Source organism: Mytilus californianus, unplaced genomic scaffold, assembly GCF_021869535.1.
Source record: "Mytilus californianus isolate M0D057914Y unplaced genomic scaffold, xbMytCali1.0.p SCAF_2, whole genome shotgun sequence".
Lineage (NCBI taxonomy): Eukaryota > Metazoa > Mollusca > Bivalvia > Mytilida > Mytilidae > Mytilus > Mytilus californianus.
This window is the reverse complement of record NW_026262668.1, coordinates 76,166,222-76,190,203: the sequence shown is the minus strand read 5'-3', so window position 1 is coordinate 76,190,203 and position 23,982 is coordinate 76,166,222. Positions and strand designations below refer to the sequence as shown.

The 23,982-nt window shown below is 32.8% G+C and overlaps 1 protein-coding gene across 2 annotated transcripts; it reads right to left on the bottom strand.

Moving 5' to 3' along the window:
* Positions 1 to 3,174: 3,174 nt before the first annotated feature.
* Positions 3,175 to 22,642, bottom strand: LOC127728201 (sialin-like). 2 transcript variants are annotated; one of them, XM_052235424.1, is made up of 11 exons: positions 22,175 to 22,642; positions 21,224 to 21,498; positions 18,060 to 18,346; positions 15,680 to 15,913; positions 13,202 to 13,289; positions 11,868 to 11,963; positions 10,897 to 11,045; positions 9,852 to 10,001; positions 9,279 to 9,411; positions 4,473 to 4,714; positions 3,175 to 3,495 (listed from the first exon to the last, which is right to left on the bottom strand). In XM_052235424.1, the coding sequence occupies exons 2-11, from the start codon at positions 21,495 to 21,497 to the stop codon at positions 3,295 to 3,297; spliced, it is 1,854 nt and encodes a 617-aa protein (XP_052091384.1). In that variant the 5' UTR covers position 21,498; positions 22,175 to 22,642; the 3' UTR covers positions 3,175 to 3,294. The 2 variants fall into 2 exon arrangements, with proteins under 2 accessions (XP_052091384.1, XP_052091385.1); XM_052235425.1 differs by having other exon boundaries at positions 22,185 to 22,642.
* Positions 22,643 to 23,982: the final 1,340 nt, after the last annotated feature.

Sequence of the window (23,982 nt, the reverse complement as noted above, 5' to 3'; positions counted from 1 at the left end):
CTGCGGCAGAAGAATGCTTCTCCATTATGACTTGTCACCTGAGACGACAAAAGGCGTGATAAGCTCTTAATCCAGCAGTAGTGCTGCTTGTCATCTCTGGTCAAAAACAGGAGAACTATGTGCTGTGTGCCAGTATTCTTGGAAATCCTCAAAGGGTATAGTTGGAAATCCTCTTCCCCATCTTCACCTTTCTTCACACCATCGAAGCCAAAAACGTTGATATTTAAGTCTGAATTTTGTCGCTCGAATTTGTCAATTGCCTTGAGGGAAACTGGGAATTTAATACCATCAAAGTTAAGCTCGCCTACCCACTGTTTGTACTTTGTTACTCGGTTTGTATGTTTCCTATCAACTTCCGAATTGTGTAGCGCTGATAACACTGCCCACTTAAAGCAGTGATCATCTTCATTTCTCACATTGATAATAGGTTTCTTTTGGGTAAGCTTCTGTGGGAGTGAAATGCAAGACCTCCCGGCCAGAGGTTTACATTGGTTCAAGTGGATTTCTAGCTGATCAATCTTTCCAATTGTCCATCCACTACCTTCTCGCATGTATTTTGCCAAATTTTCCTTAACCTTCTCTACCATAAGCGAAATCTCGAAATTGAGGTCTGATGATTGGGTGATCGTAACCTGATATGATCTGAAGGTGGGATATACGTAGATATTCTCTCCGGTTGCAGGGTTTGATTTAACTAACTCTACTGTTAATACTATCTGCACCTTCAATGCTTTCTTTTGGGCGAGGGTACTTTCGATTTCATTGGAAATTGTGCCTCGACTTATCTGAAAAAACGTTTCCAAATCATGCTGATTGAGTGGTTTTATGACGACTGTGCCAAATACACCTTTCAATGCACCCCGCCGGTCAGAAATTTCAATTTCGTCTTCCACTGGAGTATTTTCAATATCCCGTTTCACTAATTCAGTTAGGGCTGTTCTCCCAAGTCGTGAATAGTTGGTAATTCCCCGTCATTTGGCTATGGTCTTCAATTCCTTTTAAGTAAAAACCTCTTCGCGGGTATATTTATGGGTAGTTTTGTCCTCAATTAACTTTACCAATTTCCCCTTAGAAAGCCTGCTGTACCCTTTCAGACCCTCCGTCTTTGCAGTTTGTCGAAGCTCCTTCATAGTCTCTTTCACTACCATCTTCCCTCCAATTGGGGTGTTGTAATCATCCTCCTGTTGGGGTGGTTGTTTGTTGTGTCTCCAGCAAAGCCCATTCCTTCCTGGTTTACTCTTACAAAACTGACCCTTCTTCCTCTTCAATGGAACACCACAAGTCTGAAATTCTGGGGCAATAGCATTCTCAATGTTTTGACCCACCTCTGTACCACAATGTTGACATATTTGAGTCCTTTTGTCCATATCTCCCATTTTGGGATTGTTACAACACCGCTGCTTTTTTTTTTTGGGGGGGGGGGATGTAATTTTCATTCTCAAGATACTCCTCACTATCCTGAAAAAATTTCATATATTGATCCATGTTGTCAATTGTATTTACCCTAGGATTATATCTCTTTAATGTGTCTCTACAATTGTTTACGAAAGTCATATTTTGTTTCTACCCTTAGACTAATTGAAACTCAATGTATTTGCATTTTATATTTGAGGTTTGGGTCCCTATGCAGGATTTACCCTTGAAAATGGAAAAGTGGGGTAGAACTCTCATTTTGACACTACTAATGATTATGCCCATAATGGGTCCTCTATTGGAAATAAAAAAAAAAATATTTATTTATATTAGCAAGTTGAATAATTACATCTTCAAATAAAAACCACAATAAGTCATCCCCAACTAGATATCAGGCTAATAAAAAAATAGGCTTCCTACACCAAATATCACACATATTTTCCACTGAACAATTAAATATGACTAATAGGGTTTATGGTAAATTTGGTGTCGGACTAATGAGGCAAAAATAAGAAGTTGTGAGCTATTTAGAAGTAAGAGTAAGACTGGTCGGCTCAGAATCAGAATAATGTGTCCGGTCATGGTAACATTTCTTCCTGTGGACTGTCATCGCGTGAACTAGCACTGTATAGAATAGAATGCTCGAAGTCAGTAAAGGCAAGCTCAAAGGTTTTTAAACTTCCAAACTCATACAATCTTATATCAGTAGTTTTGTTGTTGTACTTCAGAGGATATTTCATATGGCAACGTCATACACAGTACATAAAGATACTATATTACGTAGTGCTTAAAGCCAATGCAATAAAAAGAATTACTTATATATAACTATATCACGGAACAACATTTTTAAATTGAATAATCCTGGCCTGATAGGAGCTGAAAATAAATAACTTTGCCCAAGACGGGATGAAAATGAATATTCTACAACACAAAATGCAGGAAATACTTGTGTATAAAAGTGAAAATTTATTTTAAATAAGCATACTTCTACGCCCTTTGATCTCTGTTTTAGCTGAGACTACTATGTGTTATAGTAGTCACAGGGTGGATGGTTGTCTCGTTGGCAATCATACCAATCTTCTTATTTTTATACTTAGGAACAGATGAAAATGAATAGTCAATCCGCAAAATATCCTCCTGTAGTTTCCATATACTATATATGGAGAGGCATCATATATCAATCTAATTAAAAACCGATCTCGCATTGCTCCCATTTTCTGATATGTGACAATCAGGAAACAGGAGCGATACGAGATCGGTTTTTAATCAGATTATATAAAAAAGGGAGATGTGGTATGATTGCCAATGAAACAACTATCCACCAAAGTTGAAGTGCAACCGTACGGTCTTCAACAATGAGAAAAACCAAGATTTCTTTTATTGATCATATATAAATAAACTCATCATAGATACCAGGATTGAAATTTTGTAAGCCAGATGCGCGTTTCGTATAAAGAAGACTCATCAGTAACGCTCGAATGACAAAAGTTAAAAAGGCCAAACAAAGTACGAAGTTTAAGACCATTGTGGACCAAACATTCCTAAACATTTTACCAAATACGGCTAAGGTAATCTATTCTTGGAGTAGAAAATCATTAGTATTTCAAAAAATTCATAGTTTTGTATACAGTTAATTTAAAATTATGACCATACCAATGATAATTCATGTCAACTGAGAAGTGCTGACTACTGGGCTGGTGATACCACTGTTATAGTAATATCGTTTGTATATACGAGCAAGAACATATTAAAAAAAGACTGATCAGTTACTCATTTTATTAAAAACAATTTGCAATTACTGAAAAAGAGTAAATTGAACCTGCACTTTAACAAACCAAATATGTCATTTCGAGTCTTCTTTCTGTCTTTGCGAAGTATTAACTACAACTTATTATTGGATTTTTCATCCTGCTCTTGATCCTCTTCTTGTATTTCGTGAAGTTCTGACTGTTGTCCTTGTTTGTGATTAATATCCGCCCATTCCTGTACATCACCTTTAGCCAAAATAATGTAAGCAACAGCTCCAACACAATACACAGCAGCGGCTATGTAAAACGCTATCTGCCATTCTTTTTGTGTTTTCTGAAAATTCAATATATTTTTATTTTTGTATCTTATTATTTTTAGTGCATATTTCTCATAAATATGTTTAACAATAACTTAGAAAATGTAACCCACGACCCCTTTTTAAAGTTTGCAATAAAATATTCTACCTTGGTAAATTATAAAAGATCAAAATATTAAAACTGAAATTTTATTTTCTGAACGCATTTTTCTCTTTATATAAGCTCAACAGGAAATAGCTGTACCGTTTTAGTCAACTACGTCTGTGTACTTTTTGGCGACCCGGTTTCCGATCTGTTTTAGTCAACTACGTCTGTGTAATTTTGGCAACTTGGTTTGCGATCTGAACCTTTTTTTTTTTCTTTGCTTGATGCGCAGGATGTCAGCCATATTTGTTATATATATCAATAGATTTTTTTGTTTGGTGTTTCCTTTAACCTTGTCCCAAAAAAGTCTATACATGCATTTTCTTTTAATATATATATTACAAATAAAAGTATAAAGTGTCGGTGACTTAAGGGGCGTTAAAGGAATGAGACATTCACTAAAAATCAAACAGAAGTACACAGTAATTGACGAAAAAATGTAGCCCATTTTTGTCTTTATTAAAAAAATTTGTTTTTAACGTTCTGCTTTTTAATAAAAACTGAATATGGGATATACGTCCATGGGATAGCAACCCAACCTGACACAGTTCCACATAAATTACGACATAATGAATATGTTAAGTTCTAAATCGTTCTGAATGTCGAAGACCAAAAAACATCATAAAATTTTGCTAGACAATGGGTAATTCTAATAGTTAACCTGCCTTTTATTTTTCTCCATAAAGGAAGAATTTGCATGGCAAAATATCTGAAACCTATAATTTTCAGATGCAAAACTTTTTCAGTTTTTTTCTCAGTATATACTAGTTTTTGATTTTCGCATATTGGGTCAACATAATCTCTGACATTACTGAATTGTTAAGTATCTAGTATTTTCACCTAACTTACATCTTGAGTAATTGCCCCTACAACATAAGGAGCAATAATCCCAGGTACACTAGCTCCCATATTGGTGATTCCAAATAACGTTCCTGCGAACTTCGGTGCAATATCCCCGTGATTAATGAAGAAGGAACTAAATTGAAAGCCACAAAATGCCATAGACAATGTGAGGAGTATTACCGCTTCTGTTTGTTTAAAACAGTTCATATATCCTAGTATTATAAGAAAAAGAGCTGGAACAAACATACCTGTAATAAATAATAGAAACTATCAAGATGAACTATTGTCTGTGATTAATGCAAGCGATGTTTAATGATTTAAGGTTAAGTGTCCGGTATTTTGGCGGTATTTCGTTTTTTTTTGTTTTGTGTTTTTTTTAATTTCTAATGCATTTAAAGCTTGTTCAACTGCATCATCTTTCAGTGATAGAATCAATTTTAAAATAAAATAGAGGTATAAAATGCATGTCAAAACTTCCTTTAAATTGTGACCACGAAACTTCGTCATAAGAAATTCGCCAATCAGACATGCGTGATATGTTTTTGTTGCTGTAAATATATCCTTTCTAATGAAATGAAAATTATAGTGAGTCATCGGTTTTATTTTTTTTTGTTTAAATTATTAAGTATGAAATGGGGAGATGTGGTATGATTGTCAATGAGACAACCCCACAAGAGAAATAAGAACGAGGATGAAAACAACAATAGGTCACCGTACAGCCTTAATACAGGCGTCACACTGTCACAAAATTGACACCAGATAGCCATACGAATATGAAATTCGCTCAAAGATGGCCCGAAATTGTTCAACGGCTAATCAACAGCCGAAGCAAGTACGATGCCTGTAGAAGGTCACAAAATGGCGCCGGAAACACACATGAAGGTGTATTTTTTAAGATATTACATATTTTATTTAGAAGTTTACCCGCAGGACACACCACTGTATACCTCTCTGGAACATACCAAGTATCAGTATACGTATGCAGCTAGATCAGAGAAGTTCAGGAAAAAAATACCAAAATAATCGATTGATATCCAGCAAAGATTAACACTTTTGAAATTAAGCTACTTGAAATCGGCTGTCTTCGCCTTTACCGTGGTCCCATCTCTATGTCATCGTAATATAATAAGATAGCTACACGACGACATTGCGAACGCTTTACGTAGTTGTGTTGCCTTCCCTAGGCAATCGGGCAGTTTCTAGTTTCCTTCGTTTTGTCTAAGTGAGGCGAAAAATGCCCGATGGCACCGATGATCACACGAAGTTAAGACGAAGATTATACGATTTGACAAGATGCCCTCACGACTGCCTTTATACGCAGTGGGAAATCTATTGACAAAATATTGCATCCCCTGTAAACACAGAAATCTTGATCTTTTCAATATTCACAAATTGTCTCGTTTCAGCAAGGACGCTATTAATTACAAATTCACAAGAAAACGTTCTGGTAAATAGTTACAATAAAATGTAATTGAAATAAAAATAAAATGTTCATATAATGGTATCATTTCCCTCCTAAAGTAGCAAACGACGAGTACAGCAGGTTAAAGGAGCTTTGTGTAAAATTGGTTTCAAATATTGCTACGTGAATAAATTTCAGGTGTACCAACTTCAAATTATTTTTTTACTGACTGTATACCTCTCTGCATGGAACACGCCAATTATCCGTATATGTATGCAGCTAGATCAGAGAAGTTCAGGGCAAAAATTCCAATGGAATCGATTGAAGCACTTTTGAAATTAAGGTAATAAGCAATTTCAAACGGACCTTATCTCGATTTAAATTTGAAATCAAATAGATTGAGAAGACCGCAAATGTATGTACAGAAATCGAGACAACCTTTTCTTAGAATTGTATAAAACACAGTAAAAATATTTTAGCGGATAACCTACTTTACAAAAATATTTATCTTTATTTTTTAACCTGCACGGACATGACTTAAAATTGTTATATTCACGAAAAGACAATATTGCTATGTGGAACGTTTACGTGACAAGAGAAGTCCGGTGTACTCGAAAACTTAAAAGACTTGAAAATAGGTAAATTTTGGGATATTGTAACATTCTAAGAACTATGTGTAACACTCAGAAAATGTTTGACCTGAAAGATCTATAGATTTTGTATGTTCATGATTTTTTCTAATTTTTTTTAGCAATATGCAGCAAAGATTAACATTTTTTTTGAATTTCAGTTTTCAGTTTCACAAGATTCTAAGACGTGTGTCCATGCGGTGTCAATCTCGGGACAGTGTGACGCAGGTATAACTAATGAACAAAACCTATGCCGTATAGTAAGCTATAAAAGGCCCATGCATGACAAAATGCGAAACAATTCAAAAGGAAAAAAAAAGCGGACTGATTTTGTAGGGCAAATTCAATAAATAAACATACGTCATTAAGGACCGCCCATTGAAGTCTTGTGCTCCTTGATTGGTAGTTACTTTTTGTAATAAATATTTTTGATAAGTTGGATCAAAACTAGGGTTAAAATAAATGAAACTAGAGGCTCTAAAGAGCCTGTGTCGCTCACCTTGGTCTATGTGTATATTCAACAAAGGACACTCTCCAACATTGAAGACAAGAATAGAATTCATAAGAAAAATCTCTGTTTTGTTGATCATTTAGTCTGTTTAGTTTCTCTCTATCTTCTTTAGTTTTTTTTGCTCAAAACACAAAAGAGGGTAAACAAATCCTTATTTAAGGGGCTGGGCAATCACTCCCATAAAGAGTGACAGCCTACTACCTTTATCAGCAAAATGTGACTTGTTAGTAGATCGGACGATTTCCTCTATATTGTCTTAATTGTAGATCTTGTCTTGCTGATCAATTTTGCCTATTTAAGATTCTATCTATCTATTATATTTTTTAAGAAGGCAAAAACGCAAAATATTGTAAAAATCACCATGAAAGGGCAATAACTCTCATAAGGAGTATGCTGACGATTTCGACTATGCAAACTTATTTGTAGAACTTGTCTTGCTGATCATTTTTGCATTTTGATGTTTCTCTGTATCTATTATAGTTTTCAAGATAATAGGCAAAAATGAAAAAAAAATGGTAAAAGTTGTCATTTAAGGGCAATAACTCCTATAAGAAGTCGTCTGACAATTTTGACGTAAACGGACAGTTGGTAGAGCTCAACATTCTTTTAAACTAGATACCCTTAGGATGATTGTGGACAAGTTTGGTTAAATTTGTCTCAGTAGTTTCATCAGAGAAGATTTTTGTAAAAGATTACAAAAATTTACGAAAAATTGTAAAAAATTGATTTAAAGGGCAATAACTCCTTATGGGGTCAATTGACAACTTTTGTCATGTTTGACTTATTTGTACGTAGATCTTACTTTGCTGAACAATTTTGCTGTTTACAGTTAATCTCTATCTATTATAATATTCAAGATAATAACCAAAAACTTCAAAATTTCCATAAGCGTCTGAAAATTTCAGGGCAGATAGATCTTGACCTAATAAACATTTTTCCCCCAAGTCAGATTTGCTCTAAATGCATTAGTTTCAGAGATATAAGCCAAAAACTGCATTTTACCCCCATGTTCTATTTTTAGCCATGGCGGCCATCTTGGTTGATGGGCGGGGTCATCGGATACATTTTTCAAACTAGATATCCTACGGATGAATTAGGCACAGTTTGGTTTTATTTGGCTCAGTAGTTTCAGAGGAGAAGATTTTTGTAAAAGTTAACGGACGACGACGGACGATGGACGCCAAGTGATGAGAAAAAAAAATGAATGACGAATGCTGAATGCACTTATATTTTTTACTTCAGGATTGTAAAGTAATAGGGGTCAGTTTTAGAATTGAGTGCGAATCTACAGTGTTTGCAAACAAGACCAGGTAAATGGCCCAAAAAATCCGCATAACCCTGTGTTTTGATTGATGCAAAAGATGGGTCTACATTTATACTTTAGGGAATGATATATACGAAAGCTTCTGATTTCTAAAGAAAAACCAGGTATAAATTTAATTTCAGCAATAGGTTTGCATTGAAGTCAATGGGAGATTTTTAACTGAATTTCAATGACCCTATATATGATAAAAACATTAAACGAAAAACATATTGACAGCAGACTGCATTCAAGTTTATATGCAAATTATATGCAAAACCATTTTTTAAAATAAAGCAAACAATAAAAACACGTGGAAAGCTACGACATAGCAGTTTTGACGCGTAAATCGCCGAGACTAACTGATTTCTACTAAATATTAATTCAGTTTTATTCAATTTAATATCATTAAACGGAAACATCCATAGCAATACCATATCAGTTTAAGTGCTCGAGAATTCTTAAATTAAAGTGGACAAAAATATTAGTACAACTTTCAATTTTTCCATTTAGATATTTCCACAACAAAAATGATTGGCACATCTACACATGACAGGTCACATATCTGTAAATTTCATGGAGTTTGAATCAATTCTCAAGTTTTCTCATATTTGATGTTTCCATGGTAACAGTGGCCATTAAAAAAGCCCACACACTGATTGCAGAACTGCACAAGGTGTATATGATTATGGTACAGTTTTATCAAAATTGGTCCAGTCCATTTCTCCGAGAAATAAGCAGCACAAAAAGTGTGAAAGAAATATAAGGAGAAAAAAGGAATAGTAACAAAAATGCAAAGGTTTGTCCATTTTGCATTAGAATGGAGATAACTTATATAAAATTCCAAGTTTCACACATGCATCTCCTAATATTACTATCTTGTAGCACATCCTTCAGAAATCATTATAGGAACTTTTAATTCAAATAACAGTTGAAAAAAACAGGTATATATAGAAACAGACTGACTTACCTATTGCACAACATAGTTTACGCGTAGCACCAATTGAAAGTATCTCTCTAGCTATGAGGAAATCGGCGAAAATTCCAGCAATTATAATAAAAACCCAAAATAACAAGTATGGTATCATAGAAAATACTCCGTTCTGAAATTAATAAATCAAGATACTATTTAAAGAAACACATTAATTAAAGGCTCTGAAGAAAATATACTGCTCAAGTGCGAGTTTTTTATGGTCCTATGGCATACATTTTGTAAATTTGATTACGGAAAATCCAATTTAAAGTTTATTCTAATGTTTTAACAATCATCATTCAATTTGTATTGTGTGTTGGTTGTGTATTTTATTTCTTATTTTCGTGTTCTTTCTTTCTATTTTATTTTGCTATCTTTTTTGGTGTGTAATATATTGTTTTTGTCAAAAGCTTTACACATCAGACTGTGTAAAAAATATGACTAACTTGAACATGAGGTTAAAGTACATAGTAAGTATCAAACCAGTGATTTGTTGTATTTTTCAACTGAATGTTACCAAGCAATTATTCTAATAAAGGTCATGAAAAATATGACATATCTTCTACCTACCGACTTAATATCAAACTTTAAAACTTCTTTCATATATGTAGGCATTTGCGTCAACAACATATATGCACCATAGTTCCCACACGCATTAGCTATAAGTATAGCCCACATAGCACCAGACGACAATATGCTTTTCCAAGGTTTTGGTGAATGCTGTATGAAAAGATCAAGATGCCCACAATTAGAAACATATCATTTATACTACAATGTACATAACTGTTTGTTTACACTATATTTTTCAATTATATTCGTTTAATTTACTACTCTGAACTATTCATTTCCAAATATTTTTGAAAAAATATTTCGCAAGTTTATCACTAGATATTTAAAGTACACATTTTGACGGTTTTTAAACTTTAAGTTTGTTGAGTATGTAACTGTAGTAAAACTATCATAATAATGGTTGTGAATCCTTCACTTGAAGTTTACCTTAGATGGTTTTGGTTAATCTGAACAGTATATATGAACATAAATAAACGTGGTATGATTGCCGATGAGACTTGTAACTCTCCACCAGAGACCAAATGACGTAGAAGTTTTGTTTTGATGCTTCTAAAACCCTTCACATTTAGGCGTTTTAATCTTTTGATTTCGAACATTTCAGCATATAAATAACTATAAATGGCATTATTTAATTGAAACTCGTCTCGTCTACTAGTATCTCTTCATATACCAGGTGTTTCGATTACTTTATAATTTGCATACCTCGTCATCTTACCAGGTGTATCGATTACTTGACACTTTGCATATCTCGTCATCTATCAGGTGTGTCGATAATTTAAACTATGCATATCTCGTCATTTAACCAGGTGTGTCGATTACTTGTTATTTTGTATACTAGTATACTTTTTATCTTATCAGGTGTGTCGATTACTTTATCCAATGCATTTCTCTTCATTATAACAGGTGTGTCGATTACTTTTACTTTTCCATACAAGTATCTCGTCAATTAACCATGTGTGTCGATTACTTTTTCTTTTGCATAGCACTAGTATCTCTTGTCTTACCAAGAATGTTTCGATTATTTTTACATATCTCTTCATTTTACCTTATGATGATGCTGATAATCGGGATCATCGTCGTCACCAAGGGAATGCAATATATATTTCTTTTCTATATCTGTTATACCTGGCATTTCTTCGGGAGAATCTCGAACAAAAACTATCCATATAACACACCATACACATGATACAGCACCTAATCATGAAGAATAATAGGTAAATTACAAAAGTCTACCAATGAACAGACAACAATATAAATTGACATTAGAAACGAAAAATCCTAATGCAAACAAACTTTGTTTATAGAAATCTAAATTGCACTAGAAAATAAATATTTGAAATATCGCAACTACTGTTTTAATGATTTTGAATATTGCAGTCTTTGACAAACATTGATTTTACGTATCAGCAACTTCCTGTTACAGATAAAAATGTTTGAAGTTAAATCTTTAACATGAGGCGGGTAATGGTTTCTTTTCTGAAAAAATATTCTGATCCCCAATTTGATGAAAAAAAAATTAATCTGGTCAAGCAGATGACAAAAAAAAAATATTCTGAATCCAGATTTTCCCAATACCTTATAGTGTTAAATTTTGAAAAAAAAATGATTTAATTGATAGCATCGAAAAACTAAATAAAAATGTTCGAAAAAATTTTCTGACTCAGAAAAAAATCATAATCCCCCCCTTCCTTGAAGTTAAATGGTTGCTCCCTAAGTATATGAAATGACAAAGAAGAAAAACGATAGATTCAATTTGTATAAAACAACAAAAAATAAATTTGTCTAGAGGAATTTGAAACATCAGTATTTGCCATTGTTTTCTGACTTTTGTGGCAAATAATGATTTTGTCAATCTATGCAGTTTTTGATAATGATATGTTAATGATAACAACCTGTTTAAATTTTGATAATGATAATAATAATGACAACCTGTTTAAATTTTGATAATCGGAGGAATGATTTTTTTTCAGTCTTAGTAGATATGTTTATATAGCACATTTAGTTTTACTTTCTCACCTAAAACATAATATATCGAAGGCCATCCACCGTCAAAGCCATAGGCACACAATAAACTACCGATAGGAAAAGCTAGGGCATTTCCAAGCTGGCATCCTGTAAAATACGACATATTTAGAGCTGTTTTCCTAATCCTTGTAGTTTAGGAATATTATACATGTACTCTGCATTTTACTCAACATTCAATAACATTTAAGTATAATGTATACAAGCTGAAGCCCGCCTATCTATTGATTGCAGATGTCAATCTTAATTACAATGCTTGAACAAGCCAACCAAACCTTTAAACCACAAGCATTAGGAAAATAGCTCTAAAGGCTCTACGAAGCTCAATCCTTTAAAACTTTTACAATTTTAACAAAAAGATAACATTTGGCAAACTAAGCTTCAGGTGGCTTTATTTCAAACTATCCCCTAAAGTTTTGGAAAATTTCACTGTGTAGTCTAGTTTGGAGAAGAAGATTTTTGAAAATAGGCCAATACAAATCAAAGATTGCTTGTCCATGTTTTCTATCTGATTAGAATCATTTCATCTTGTTGAAAATGCACCAGATGTTAGTTGATGGAAGTTAAGTTTGAGCGAAAGAAAAACATTTTAAAAACCCGTGCTAATAATTTTAATTATAACTGACATAGGTATAACTACTAAAATAGTAGCGGGTTTAAACTTCTTAAAATAAGACATCTATACTCCCCGTATTAATCCTGAACAGTGGAAACCCCAATTAAAAGTTTATAATTGTAACACAACGTACCAAAAACTTAATAACAGAAAAGACAGTTACCGACACAACTGAGAACACAAGAACATGCAAAACAATATTTAACAATAATGTATCAAAGAATGCTCGCAGTTACTGAGAGCAAGCTCAATATCGGCGGCCGTACGTATGAGAGTTAATTGTATAACATTATATACACCACCGTATATAAAAAGGAGTTGATGAGCATTTAATCTGAAAATGCATCACACTTTAAGACATGCTCACATGAAGCTTGTTACCAAATTTCAGAAATCTCTGATTTGAAGTTCCTGAATAAAAACCTGTATATCCCTTACTTTGGAACTGGTGTATAATTAAAGAAACACTTGGTCTGGTTTTGATATATATGATTTAGCAAATTAATTTTAAATCTCTACCCAATGGCCAAAAAAATCCAAAGACGCAAAGATTGAACAACTATTATAACATATTCATAATCTTTAACGATAAGTCACAAAAGGTTGGAAAATCATGAAATTGCATCAGTATTTTAGAAGAAAGCTTATAAATTGAGCTATATCCTAGTATGTCTGTTTTTTTTCTTTTTAAAATTTACTGTAATTCCTTTACCTCCAAATGAAAATCCTACTAATCTACTTCTTTCTTCAGGAGGAGACCATTTTGCCCACAGAACCTGTGCTCCAGGATACATAGTTGCCTGCAAGTATGTCATGGTAAGTTAGACTATCGTTTCTGAAAGTACCTTTCTGAAAGTACCTTAAGTTGATTATTAAAAAGTAAAATAACACAAATACCGAACTCGAAGGAAAATTCAAAACGGAAAGTCATTTATCAAATGGCAAAATCAAATGCTCAAACACATCAAACGAATGGAAAACAACTGTCATTTTGCTGACTTGGAACAGGCATTTCCTTATGTAGAAAACGATGGATTAAACCTGGTGCTATTGCTAGCTAAACCTCTCACTTGTATGACAGTCGCATAGAATTCCATTATATTGAAAACAATGTGTGAGCAAAACAAACCGACATAATAGGTAAAAATGTCAAAAATTGAGGTACAGCAGTAAACATTGTGTTATAATCCTAATAACTATAAAAAAAAACAGATAACTATTTCAACAAATAAAAACAAAATGGCATTTAGACACTCTATAGACATTAACATTTGAATATTAAAGTAGTCAAATAAAGAAAAATGTCAATCTTTAATTAAATAGGTTTCAGTATTAAATTGCGTAAATAAAATCCATGTCGCTACTGCATACGTACGCACAGTTGATAGATGAATTTTCCACACGCTAAAACATGAAAACGATATAAGATAATATAAAGTGTTTCTTGTTGAAACTCGTATGACCTTTTATTACTCAATAACGAAATTCACTTCGATGATGATGATGATGGGTGTCAAATTAAATGCATATTCAGGGCGAGAACATATTAATATAATATGAATATTAATCCTGCTTTGTACAAGACCGACAGGCTAAGCCGGATTTTTAAAGTGCTAGTTCATAAGGTCACAGTCCGCAGGCAGAAATGTCATCCTACCCGGACACATTATTCTTACTCCGAGCCGACCAGTCTTTGCTCTTAATTCTTAATGCCGCGTGCTTAGCGGAGACGCAGCAAATGACAATTTTAAAGTCTGGTTTGACCCGGCCGGGGTTCCAACCCACGACCTCGCCAGTCGAGGCGAACACGCTATCGTGCCTGAGACCACCGAGGCGGTAAATTCCATTCGAAATGGATATAAAAAGAAATATCAAAGTAATTTCGAAAGCGAACGCCGCCATATAATCATTTCGGCTATAATTGTCTTCCTTTTTTTTATTTCTTTTTTTTTGGTAATGGCCCATTATCACTGATGGTAAATTGCGCGATAACCTAAAATTCTTAAGGGTCGTGTTTTTGCAACTTTGCGATCTGTGTTCTTACTGCTTCTTTACCTTTTTAACGACGGACGTGTAAAGCTACTTTTAAAAACGAATGATAGATGTGGAAAAAGGTAGTTTTTATTCGACTAGTGGTATTTTGGTTTCACATGAGAACATTGTTGAAAAACGAAAGACGGAAGAATTATGAACGCTTAATAATGTCAATGTTTTCTCTATGCAATTTGGGGTTTAAAAACTTCCTTTGGACATTTACTACTAAGTTTCAGAAAATTAAACGCGTTTAGTCACAATCTAATGTTGATACGTTTAAAAATGTAAAACAATTGAAAACATGAGATAAAAGAGCAGATATTCTTTTATGTGATTGTTTTCGTTTTGTTTTTGTTTGTTAATTGTTTGTTAATGGTTTGTTAATGGTTTGTAAATGGTTTGTTAATTGTTTGTTAATGGTTATCTTTTTCTATTGTTTTGATTGTTTATGATTGTGTGAATGTTTTTTCAAATAACTATTTGGAAAAAAAATCACAAAGAAATGAAACAATGTAAAATAAATGTATATTTTTAATTATATAATGAAATTAGATACATGGTGCCTAGATAAAAAAAAATATGCCCAATTGACCTAATGTTAACAAAGTGTTGTTTTCTCAACAAAACCATATATTTAAGGGAATAAACGGGATTTTTTTCTATTAAGTGATTTAAAAAACCATGCACTTTTTTAAACCCAAAATTTGAAAATTGGATGTTTGAAAGTCATTTTATATATTTGAATAATAATTTCACATTTTTGAAATAGGGTGCCACTTTTTTGTCATCCTTTCTCGCACTTTTCTGAATTATATGCAATCGCATTTTGAAATAAATGGTTTTTATTGGATAATTCAGCAGTTTTTTCTATGTATCATGTTTAATGTTATTAAGTTTAAAGTTTGTTGTTGACTAATACATTGTAAAATGAAATGGCGTTAACTTTTTTCAATATTAGCGGAATATCAGGCTATCCCTCCTTTAAATGTTTGCCCGAGACGAATAAACTAACTTAACTGGCCAAATCCAAATTGACAACAGTTTTTGTTTTTCAAAGAGTATACTCAAAATGATTTATGAAGAAAATTGTTACACTATTAAAACATTGCCGTTAACAAACTTATTTGATAAGATATATAAAATATATTGTACTTACTTCGCCCACACCAATAAATACCCTACAAACAGTTAGAAGATATGGACTTGTTCTGGCACAGATAGGTGTAAGTAGTGTTAGTGTTGATACTAGTATCATTCCTATTGAAATAGTAAGCCGAGGTCCAAATCGTTCTGCCAACCAGCCTCCAGGAATTTGTAGAAGGGTGTAACCCCAGAAAAAAGCTCCAAGAATCAAACCTTGCAGTTTTTTGTCCCAAACAAACTCTCCCATCTAAAGAATAAGATATAATAAAAAATAAAACAATATAAACAGTGCAGTGGAAAATGCCCATAAGGGAACGACCATTTAACCTCAAAAAGGGGGGGGGGGGGGGTAATGGTCTTTTCCTAAAATAGTCTGATCCCCAATTTGATGAAAAAAAATACTGTGGTCAAGCAGATGAAAAAAAATCATTACTACTGTGATGTGTGTTAAATATAATATATTATTCATATATTGTTATAAGTTTTTAGTCATTTACTATTAAAACGTAATTCAAAACAGCTTCATACACCAAACTTCATTGACAAGCAGTGACAAAATGTTGATTTTTCAGATACATCTAAAAGAAAATACAAATTAAGCATTTCTTCATATTTTATAAACGTAATCACGATAGGGATTATTTATTTGCTTAATACTATCAATTTCAATCGACCGAAGCGCTTTCTGGATTTACCTCCATCAGGAAGTACGCTTAACGCCGAATGATTGATAGCAGAACCCAAACAGTTGAAGTTTAAGTTGAGGTATTATAGATAATATTCATATTTCTAGAAAAATTAAACGACTCTAACTCCTATCCTGCAGGTATTGTATTGATTCACGGTTTTAATTTGGTTAATTGCAAGTAAAAAACAATCATAAATAATTCAAAGCTGATAGGGAGATTAATATCCAATAAAACTATGTAACACTATATCCTTGTACTATTGCAGTGAATAAGAAGAGGTGTTGAGTATTCGTCAAAGAGACAGCAATACAACGCCGCAGATAATAAATAGACATATATATTAAGGAACCTCCTTAATATTACGATCCCAATTTGATGATAACTCGCATCATTTTTTTTTACATTTTGTTCTGAATTCTTGCATTTATGCACGACTCTGACTCAATATTAAAGAACAATGTCAACGACAATAACCATATTGGGATGCCATTCATCGTAATGCCGAAAGATAATACCATCAAAGAACCTTTTCAACAACATCTAGTCCGAGAAGGCTTTAAACAATCACACAGTTTGACATATTTAGTAACAGAGGCACCATGATTGATAGTTGTTTTAATGTTCCATAATAATTTCAAACTGGCATTACATTTTATAGTTTTCTTATCGTTCGGTAGCAATATATTTGCCCCAATGTGTTCTTAAAATTTTATTGTATGTTCATTTTCTTTATTTTAGTGATCAAGGATGCTGTTTTTCATGCTTATATTAAGGGTCAACAGCTTACATAAAAATGTTACATTTATCCAAAGTTTGGTATTTGGTAGTCCTTTTGTAGGATATAAAAACAATCTCTTTTTTTTTAATTTTCAATAATCTATATTATATATATTAAATCTACAATCAGCATTAACGGTGGATGAAACCTTTGATGGTGGCCGGTGATAATAACCTCCTGGCGACCCTATTTGGTAACAGCAGCGATGATCAGCCATCTTTTATAAAGCGGATAATAGGTTTAAACTTTCCCAAGAGTGCGACTGCAATTGGTTCTTTGTCTTTACAGCGAAAAAGCAATTTTAAGATAACAACACAGGAAAACAAAACGTCATTGAAGGGTTTTAAAACTGCCAATAAAATGACGGCGTTTACCATTAACATTAACCTTGATATGTCATGAGAAAAAAAGACAAAGGAACAATGAATATTTACTATACACATGCTGTTTTGTATACAGTTTCTGTATGGCATATGTCAGTTGTCTTTGACCTCATGGTTTGCTAAACGAGTCGCAAATTAACAGATTTCGTATTGGGGCAAAGTTCAGATTTTTTGGCGTCCGTTAGTTTGTAGGTGTTTGATAGTCAAAGATCAACACAAACAAATGGTAAAAAATGTACAAAATCAAGAAATTAAGATTTTTATTGGGAAATATTTGAACTGAGTCACATGCATGTCCTAATTCAAATAAATAATTCTATCCTAATGTGTTGTTTGCTAGATAAATTATTTTCATAAATAATGACTTCAAAATGTTTGGCATGTTTAGTTCAAAGATTTAATGCGTATACCAAAATTTGGAATTTTGTTCTCGTGTTTAACAAATAAATCTTTGTACTCCAAAATGAAACACATATGACGGTAGCGTTATCATGAAAACTTTTAATTTGATGACATTTTAAGTGACTTTGTACTAGTACTTGCCAGACTTGATGTTGACCGTGCCACTGGACACTGTTTTATTGTACTTCTAATGATCACTGTACTTGTTTCATCCTCGGAAAGTGTACTCCCGCCATTTGAAGTATAATTAGTACTTATATTATATATAGATGATCTATTGTCGACTGTTTGGTCGTTGTTTGGTGAATGTTCATATTTCACCATACAGACAATGGCTATACTTAGATTCACCCTTTGAGCATAAAGACAGAAAAATCCACAAAAACATACTATGGATAAACATAAACGTTTAGATGTCCACCATGGAACTGAAAGGGAAATAAACAGATATCCTTCAATATGAACCAATTCGAAAAGTGACATGACTGAGACGACTTTTTCTTGAGTAATTTTTTTTGCTTGCCAAAGTAGTTTATCATTGCATGAAGCAAATCTTCCAAATAAGTACCTTTTTTAAAAGAACGATCTTGTTTTTTTCTTGTTTATGTATTTTTCTAAAAAAAAATCATTTCTATCCTCTTAGAATTTCAAAAAAGGAAAGATTGAAGATTGAAGTTTATGATAATTGTATCATAATGTTGAAAGCCACTCATATTTTACTAGTAATTTGAGGCATTTGAGGACATGTCTAGCCGATGAAACTTCGAGGCAAACTGTCTAATTTTCATGATTATTTCATTTGATTATATCAGAGACATATATTAACACTTTTCTATTGTTTCATGAAATCAAATTTTACAGCACAAATATTTGAAAAATACACGTCTAGCTAGCACCAGTAGACAAATACAGAAAAACGTGCTGGGTTTTTGGTTATTTTTTTGTATTTTTTTGTTTTTTGGTTTGTTTTTGGTGTTTTTTTTTGTTTTTTTTTGTTTTGTTTTTTTGTTTTTTTGTTTTTTGTTTTTTGTTTTTTGTTTTGTTTTGTTTTGTTTTTTGTTTTGTTTTGTTTTGTTTTTTGTTTTGTTTTGTTTTGTTTTGTTTTGTGTTGCGTACGATGCCATGTTATGTTTTCTAATTGCCTTTCGACTAAAGTGCTTCGGTTATTTAATGTACTGTGTTGAAATTTTGTATACTTTGAAAAATACTTTTACACACAAATGATGTTAACGAATGAATAAAAAAATGTGTGCACAATTGTTAAATTTTATAAAATTTGACTGAAAAGGGGATATAAAAGACATTTCTAGCCGAATTCGATTCGTCATCATTAATGAAATGAGATAAATTAATTGCGAAATTTGATGCAATAAAGGTAGAAACTGACTTTCAGAGAAGAAATAGGCTTTTATTAATCAAACACAAAATCAGTATTACTGAATAAAAAACATAAGACGAGAAACAAAATGAAAAATCAAATAAGAGAAAATGAAAACAAACATTCGATTTACAACATTTAAAGACAAATTTATGGTCTTACTCTTTCTTGCATAGTATTCTTCGTCTGTAAAATATGATTAAACAAAGCAGTAAGATAAAGAGTGTTATGTAAGATATCCTTATTTTACTTAGATCTCATATTTTGGAGGCTATCATCACTAATACGTCAGTTGGTGAACATTGATTTTAAGTTCAGCGACAAATATTACTTGTATAGGCTTGGTGTTGCATTTCCGGGCCCCTAAAGAGTTGTTGATATTGTTCTTAAGCACGCAGAGAGAGTGGCGCTTACCCTACACAAGGCAGCGGATGTAAGGTTTCCAATCCGACCTGACGTGCCTGCGTATTTATACAGCCAACAAACCCAAAATGATGCCCCATTTTAGTAAGGTTTTTACTGCCGGGCGAGAGAGGTCTAGGGCAGACCATATTTATACACTCCACTCAACCTTTTGGTTGTTAAATAAAATTTATAGTCGTGACAAGAAGAAGATAAATACTAAAGACAGCACGAAAAAATACTTGTATTAATAAAAAAAAAAAGAGGCGAAATTCTAGGTTAGGAAGCTACCATTTGATTTTTATGGGGGCTAGGATGAAATTTGAAAAACAGCCAGGACAGGAGTTTTGAGTAAAAAAAAAAAGGCAGGATGAGCAACTTTGCAAAAAAAAAATGCAGGATGACAATTTATGTAAAAAAAAGGTCAGGATAAACTAATAAAAAAAGGCAGGACAGAGATTACAACTAAAAAAAAATGCAGGACAAAATTTTTCATCCTAGCCCCTCCCCCCCCCCCCTAAAAAAATCAAATGGTAATTCCCTTACTGCATTTTGAAAAAAAGAGATGTTCAATAAAATTGTTTGTCGATTTTTACGTGAAGAAAAAGAAAAGTACCAACCCCCGGATATCCTTTGAAAATGTTGAGTTGTTTCGATCGTGCTTTGATTTATTAGATTCCTCAACACGTTAATGAGTTTGATTACAGTTTCTTATTTTGACGTTTTCCAATTACTTTAAATACTTATTTATGAATAAAAATAGATGTTAGGTATACGTTAATGAGATAGGAGTCCGACTTATTTTAATATGTTGGTAAACTTATATATTCAGTGAAATTAACTATTTCGAAACTTTTTTCCGTCTAAATATAAAAATAGGAAGATGGGGTATGATTGCCAATGAAATAACTCTCCACAATAGACCAAATGACACAGAAATTAACAACTATAGGTCACCGTACGGCCTTCAAAAATGAGTAAAACCCATACCGCATAGTCAGCTATAAAAGGCCCCGAAATGACAAATGTAAAACAATTCAAACGAGAAAACTAACGGCCTGATATATGTACAAAATAATGAACGAAACACAAATATGATATGCAGTTACAAATGACAACCACTGAATTACAGGCTCCTGAATTAAGACAGGCACATACAGAATGTGGCGGGGTTCAACTAGTTTGAAGGCGCCAACCCTCCCCTAACCTGGGACAGTGGTGTAACAGTACAACATAAGAACAAACTATAAAAATCAGCTGAAAAGGGCTGAACTCATCAGATGGATACAAAGCAGAAATACATCTAACAAAAACACAGAGTGGACGTGGCAGGGTACTTATACATCCCCATAACAAAAAGACATTAATGACAGATCTGAGAGTACTTGCAGTTACTGATAGCTTGTCATCATAACCTTTATTATGATGATTTGTTCAAGATCCAAAATATGTTTTATGTTGATAAATGCAGGTGGTAGAGTAAAGGGTCTCCGTCCCGATCAAACTGAAATAATAACTATTTTACCTCCTTCTTTTTCTATCTCTATTTCTTTCTTTTCTTCAAGTATCATGGACTTAAAAGAGTCACAATGAGGTAGACCAAGACTCGACTGTCTTCTGTATGACAACCGACGATGGAGACTCCCGCTTCCAACACTCCGACCACTGAGAACGGAATCATGACGAGTTCTACTGACAACTGAATCATTCCGATTTCGTTGGTTCTTGAGTAATCTAGCTTTGGGAGATCCAACACCTCTGATATCTCTTTCTGGTGTTTTTGTTGTTTTTTCCGACATTCTGTTGAAAGCAATTTGTTTAAGGAGAAATTAGTGCACTATATTGGATAATAAACTAAACTTAAAAGAATTTATCTTAACATCTTGTAAAAAGATGAAAACATAAACATAAATAGTAACATATTTTAGTGTGCTGTATACACTAACTTGAAAAAAAAACGTCAACATTTTTCCAGGTACATGCGCTTGTGTTTTAGTTGCATTGTGTTGTTATGTTGTAGTCTTCTAGACAAATAATCCAACATATTTTTCTTTTTATACGGATTCTTATATAAATTCATGTCTTTCTTTATTATTGTTGTGATGTATTATGTAATGTGTTATTTTGTTTTCATGTATGCCACCAACCCCATTGGGGTATAATAGTGCATTATTTTCAATAGATAAATATATATAAAAAAGTCAATTTTGAGTTTGAAAACTAAAAATGATCATAGTTGAACATTCTAAAGTTTGTTTTCAAATCCAAGATTTCAAAATGATTTTTGAACACATTTGTTTTCAAATTTTTAGATACAAAGATTTGGATTCAACATTTTAAACTATAAAAAAGAAGTATCATATTCATGTTTTGCAATTTCTTTGAACCACTATATACTTTACAAAATCTGGATTGCTTTTCTTCGATAGTTTGTCCTGATTAAGACTTTAAAAAATGTATAAGAAATGGTACTTACATGTACTTACTTTATTCTTCAATTTAACAGAATTGAAATAACGCTTATAATGCTTTCTTCAGAAATGTCGTGGGCTCATATCGTCAGCACTTTTCAGCCAATCCTAGCAATAATCAATAACACATATATGTATACGAATATACGTATTTTAATGTATGTCTATTGGTTTGATTCGAAAACACTTTTAGAATATTTACCATTAACAATCACCATTTTTGAAATGACATAAAATGCGATATAATCGATTAAATTCATCTTTCCCAAAACGTTGATAGGAAACATGTATCAAGGTCGGTAAAAGGACACAACAACCTTCATGGTCCTTCATGCTGTAACTGGAATCAATACGTGCAAAAATCTACCGATTTCATCAGATATTTAAAAAATCGATTGTTAATCAATTCAAACGAACTACTCGCTGCAGCAACTTTAACTTTTCGCACATTAGTATAATGCGCACTTAATTGGAACAGACGACCTTAACATAGTTTAATACATGAAACAATAGGAAGACAATCAAACGGAAGCAGGTTATTTCCGCAGAAGTTAATATTTTGTCCATGATCAGTGTATCTGAATAAATAGAAGCTTACATAATTCAAGATTGAGATGTGTATATATATAGTACCTGTACTGCAAGACATGATTTTTTTACTATCTAGGACATCAACAATCAAAGGCGATTCGAATTTTTTTCAGGAAAAAGGAATGAAAAATTATGGTTTATAATGTTTTCCACCTTTGTATTTTAATTTTTCTGTGTTAGTAATTTTGTATATTCGGTTTTTTTCTCAGTTTAAGTACTAGAACAGAAAAACAGCTCTTTCATAGGGTCCGTATACATATAAAGATAAAGATAAAAGCTTCGCCTCTAGCAATAGTTTGTATCTAAGAGACAACAAACTTTGTATTACCCTCATAACCAGTCAATAGGTGTATACTAGCACGAGTAACATTTGGTGCACATATTTAGACATGACTAGGGGTACATATTCTTACGCTAATTGAAATGGTCGAATGGTGAACAATGGCTGTAATGGACAGCTATTTTCATATTAGTTGAATTTCAAATTGAACACGAACACAGCAGTGAAAAGTAAATACAAATTTGGTTATCTTTATCAATGTTTATTTGTACTAAAACCTTAAAAGCTAGCCTAAAAAAGACTTCTGGTACTTGTTGAATGGAATACCCTCCCTCTTTTTTAAAAATATTTTTCCCCACTTTTTTCATTCCTGTTCTTATGTTTGCTGTTACACCACTGTTCCAAGTTAAGAAGGGTACAGCGTTCAAAAAAAATGTTTAATCCCGCCATTTTAGTATGCCTGTCCCACGTCCAGAATCCGTAATTCGGTGGTTGTCGTTGGTTGCTGTCTGTCATATTTGTTTTTTGTTAATTGTTATGCCATAAATCAATCCTTAGGCTTTCTCGTTTGAAAGGTTTGACATTCTTTCAAGTCGACCTATAGTTTTTTTTACATCAATGCATGTGGCAAACAACAATACGCAAGAATATGATTGCTCAAATGAATAAGATGAACTACAACTTAAAGTGATTTCGAGATCAATACGCAGTTAATGATCTTTTCGTGGCACGGATCGTGTAGTTCGCGATGTTAATTGCAAAGGTAACAAATATAACTGTAAAATTTTAAACAGTCTGTTTCCGAAATAGAATGGCCCTTTTTATTCCAGTCCGTTTTTATACCTTTAAATTCAAGCCCTGTGAAAAATACCAAAATCTCTCTGCACAAACCATAACCCGAACAACAACTCTTAAAAAAGGTTCGATGGTGACTTGTAAATG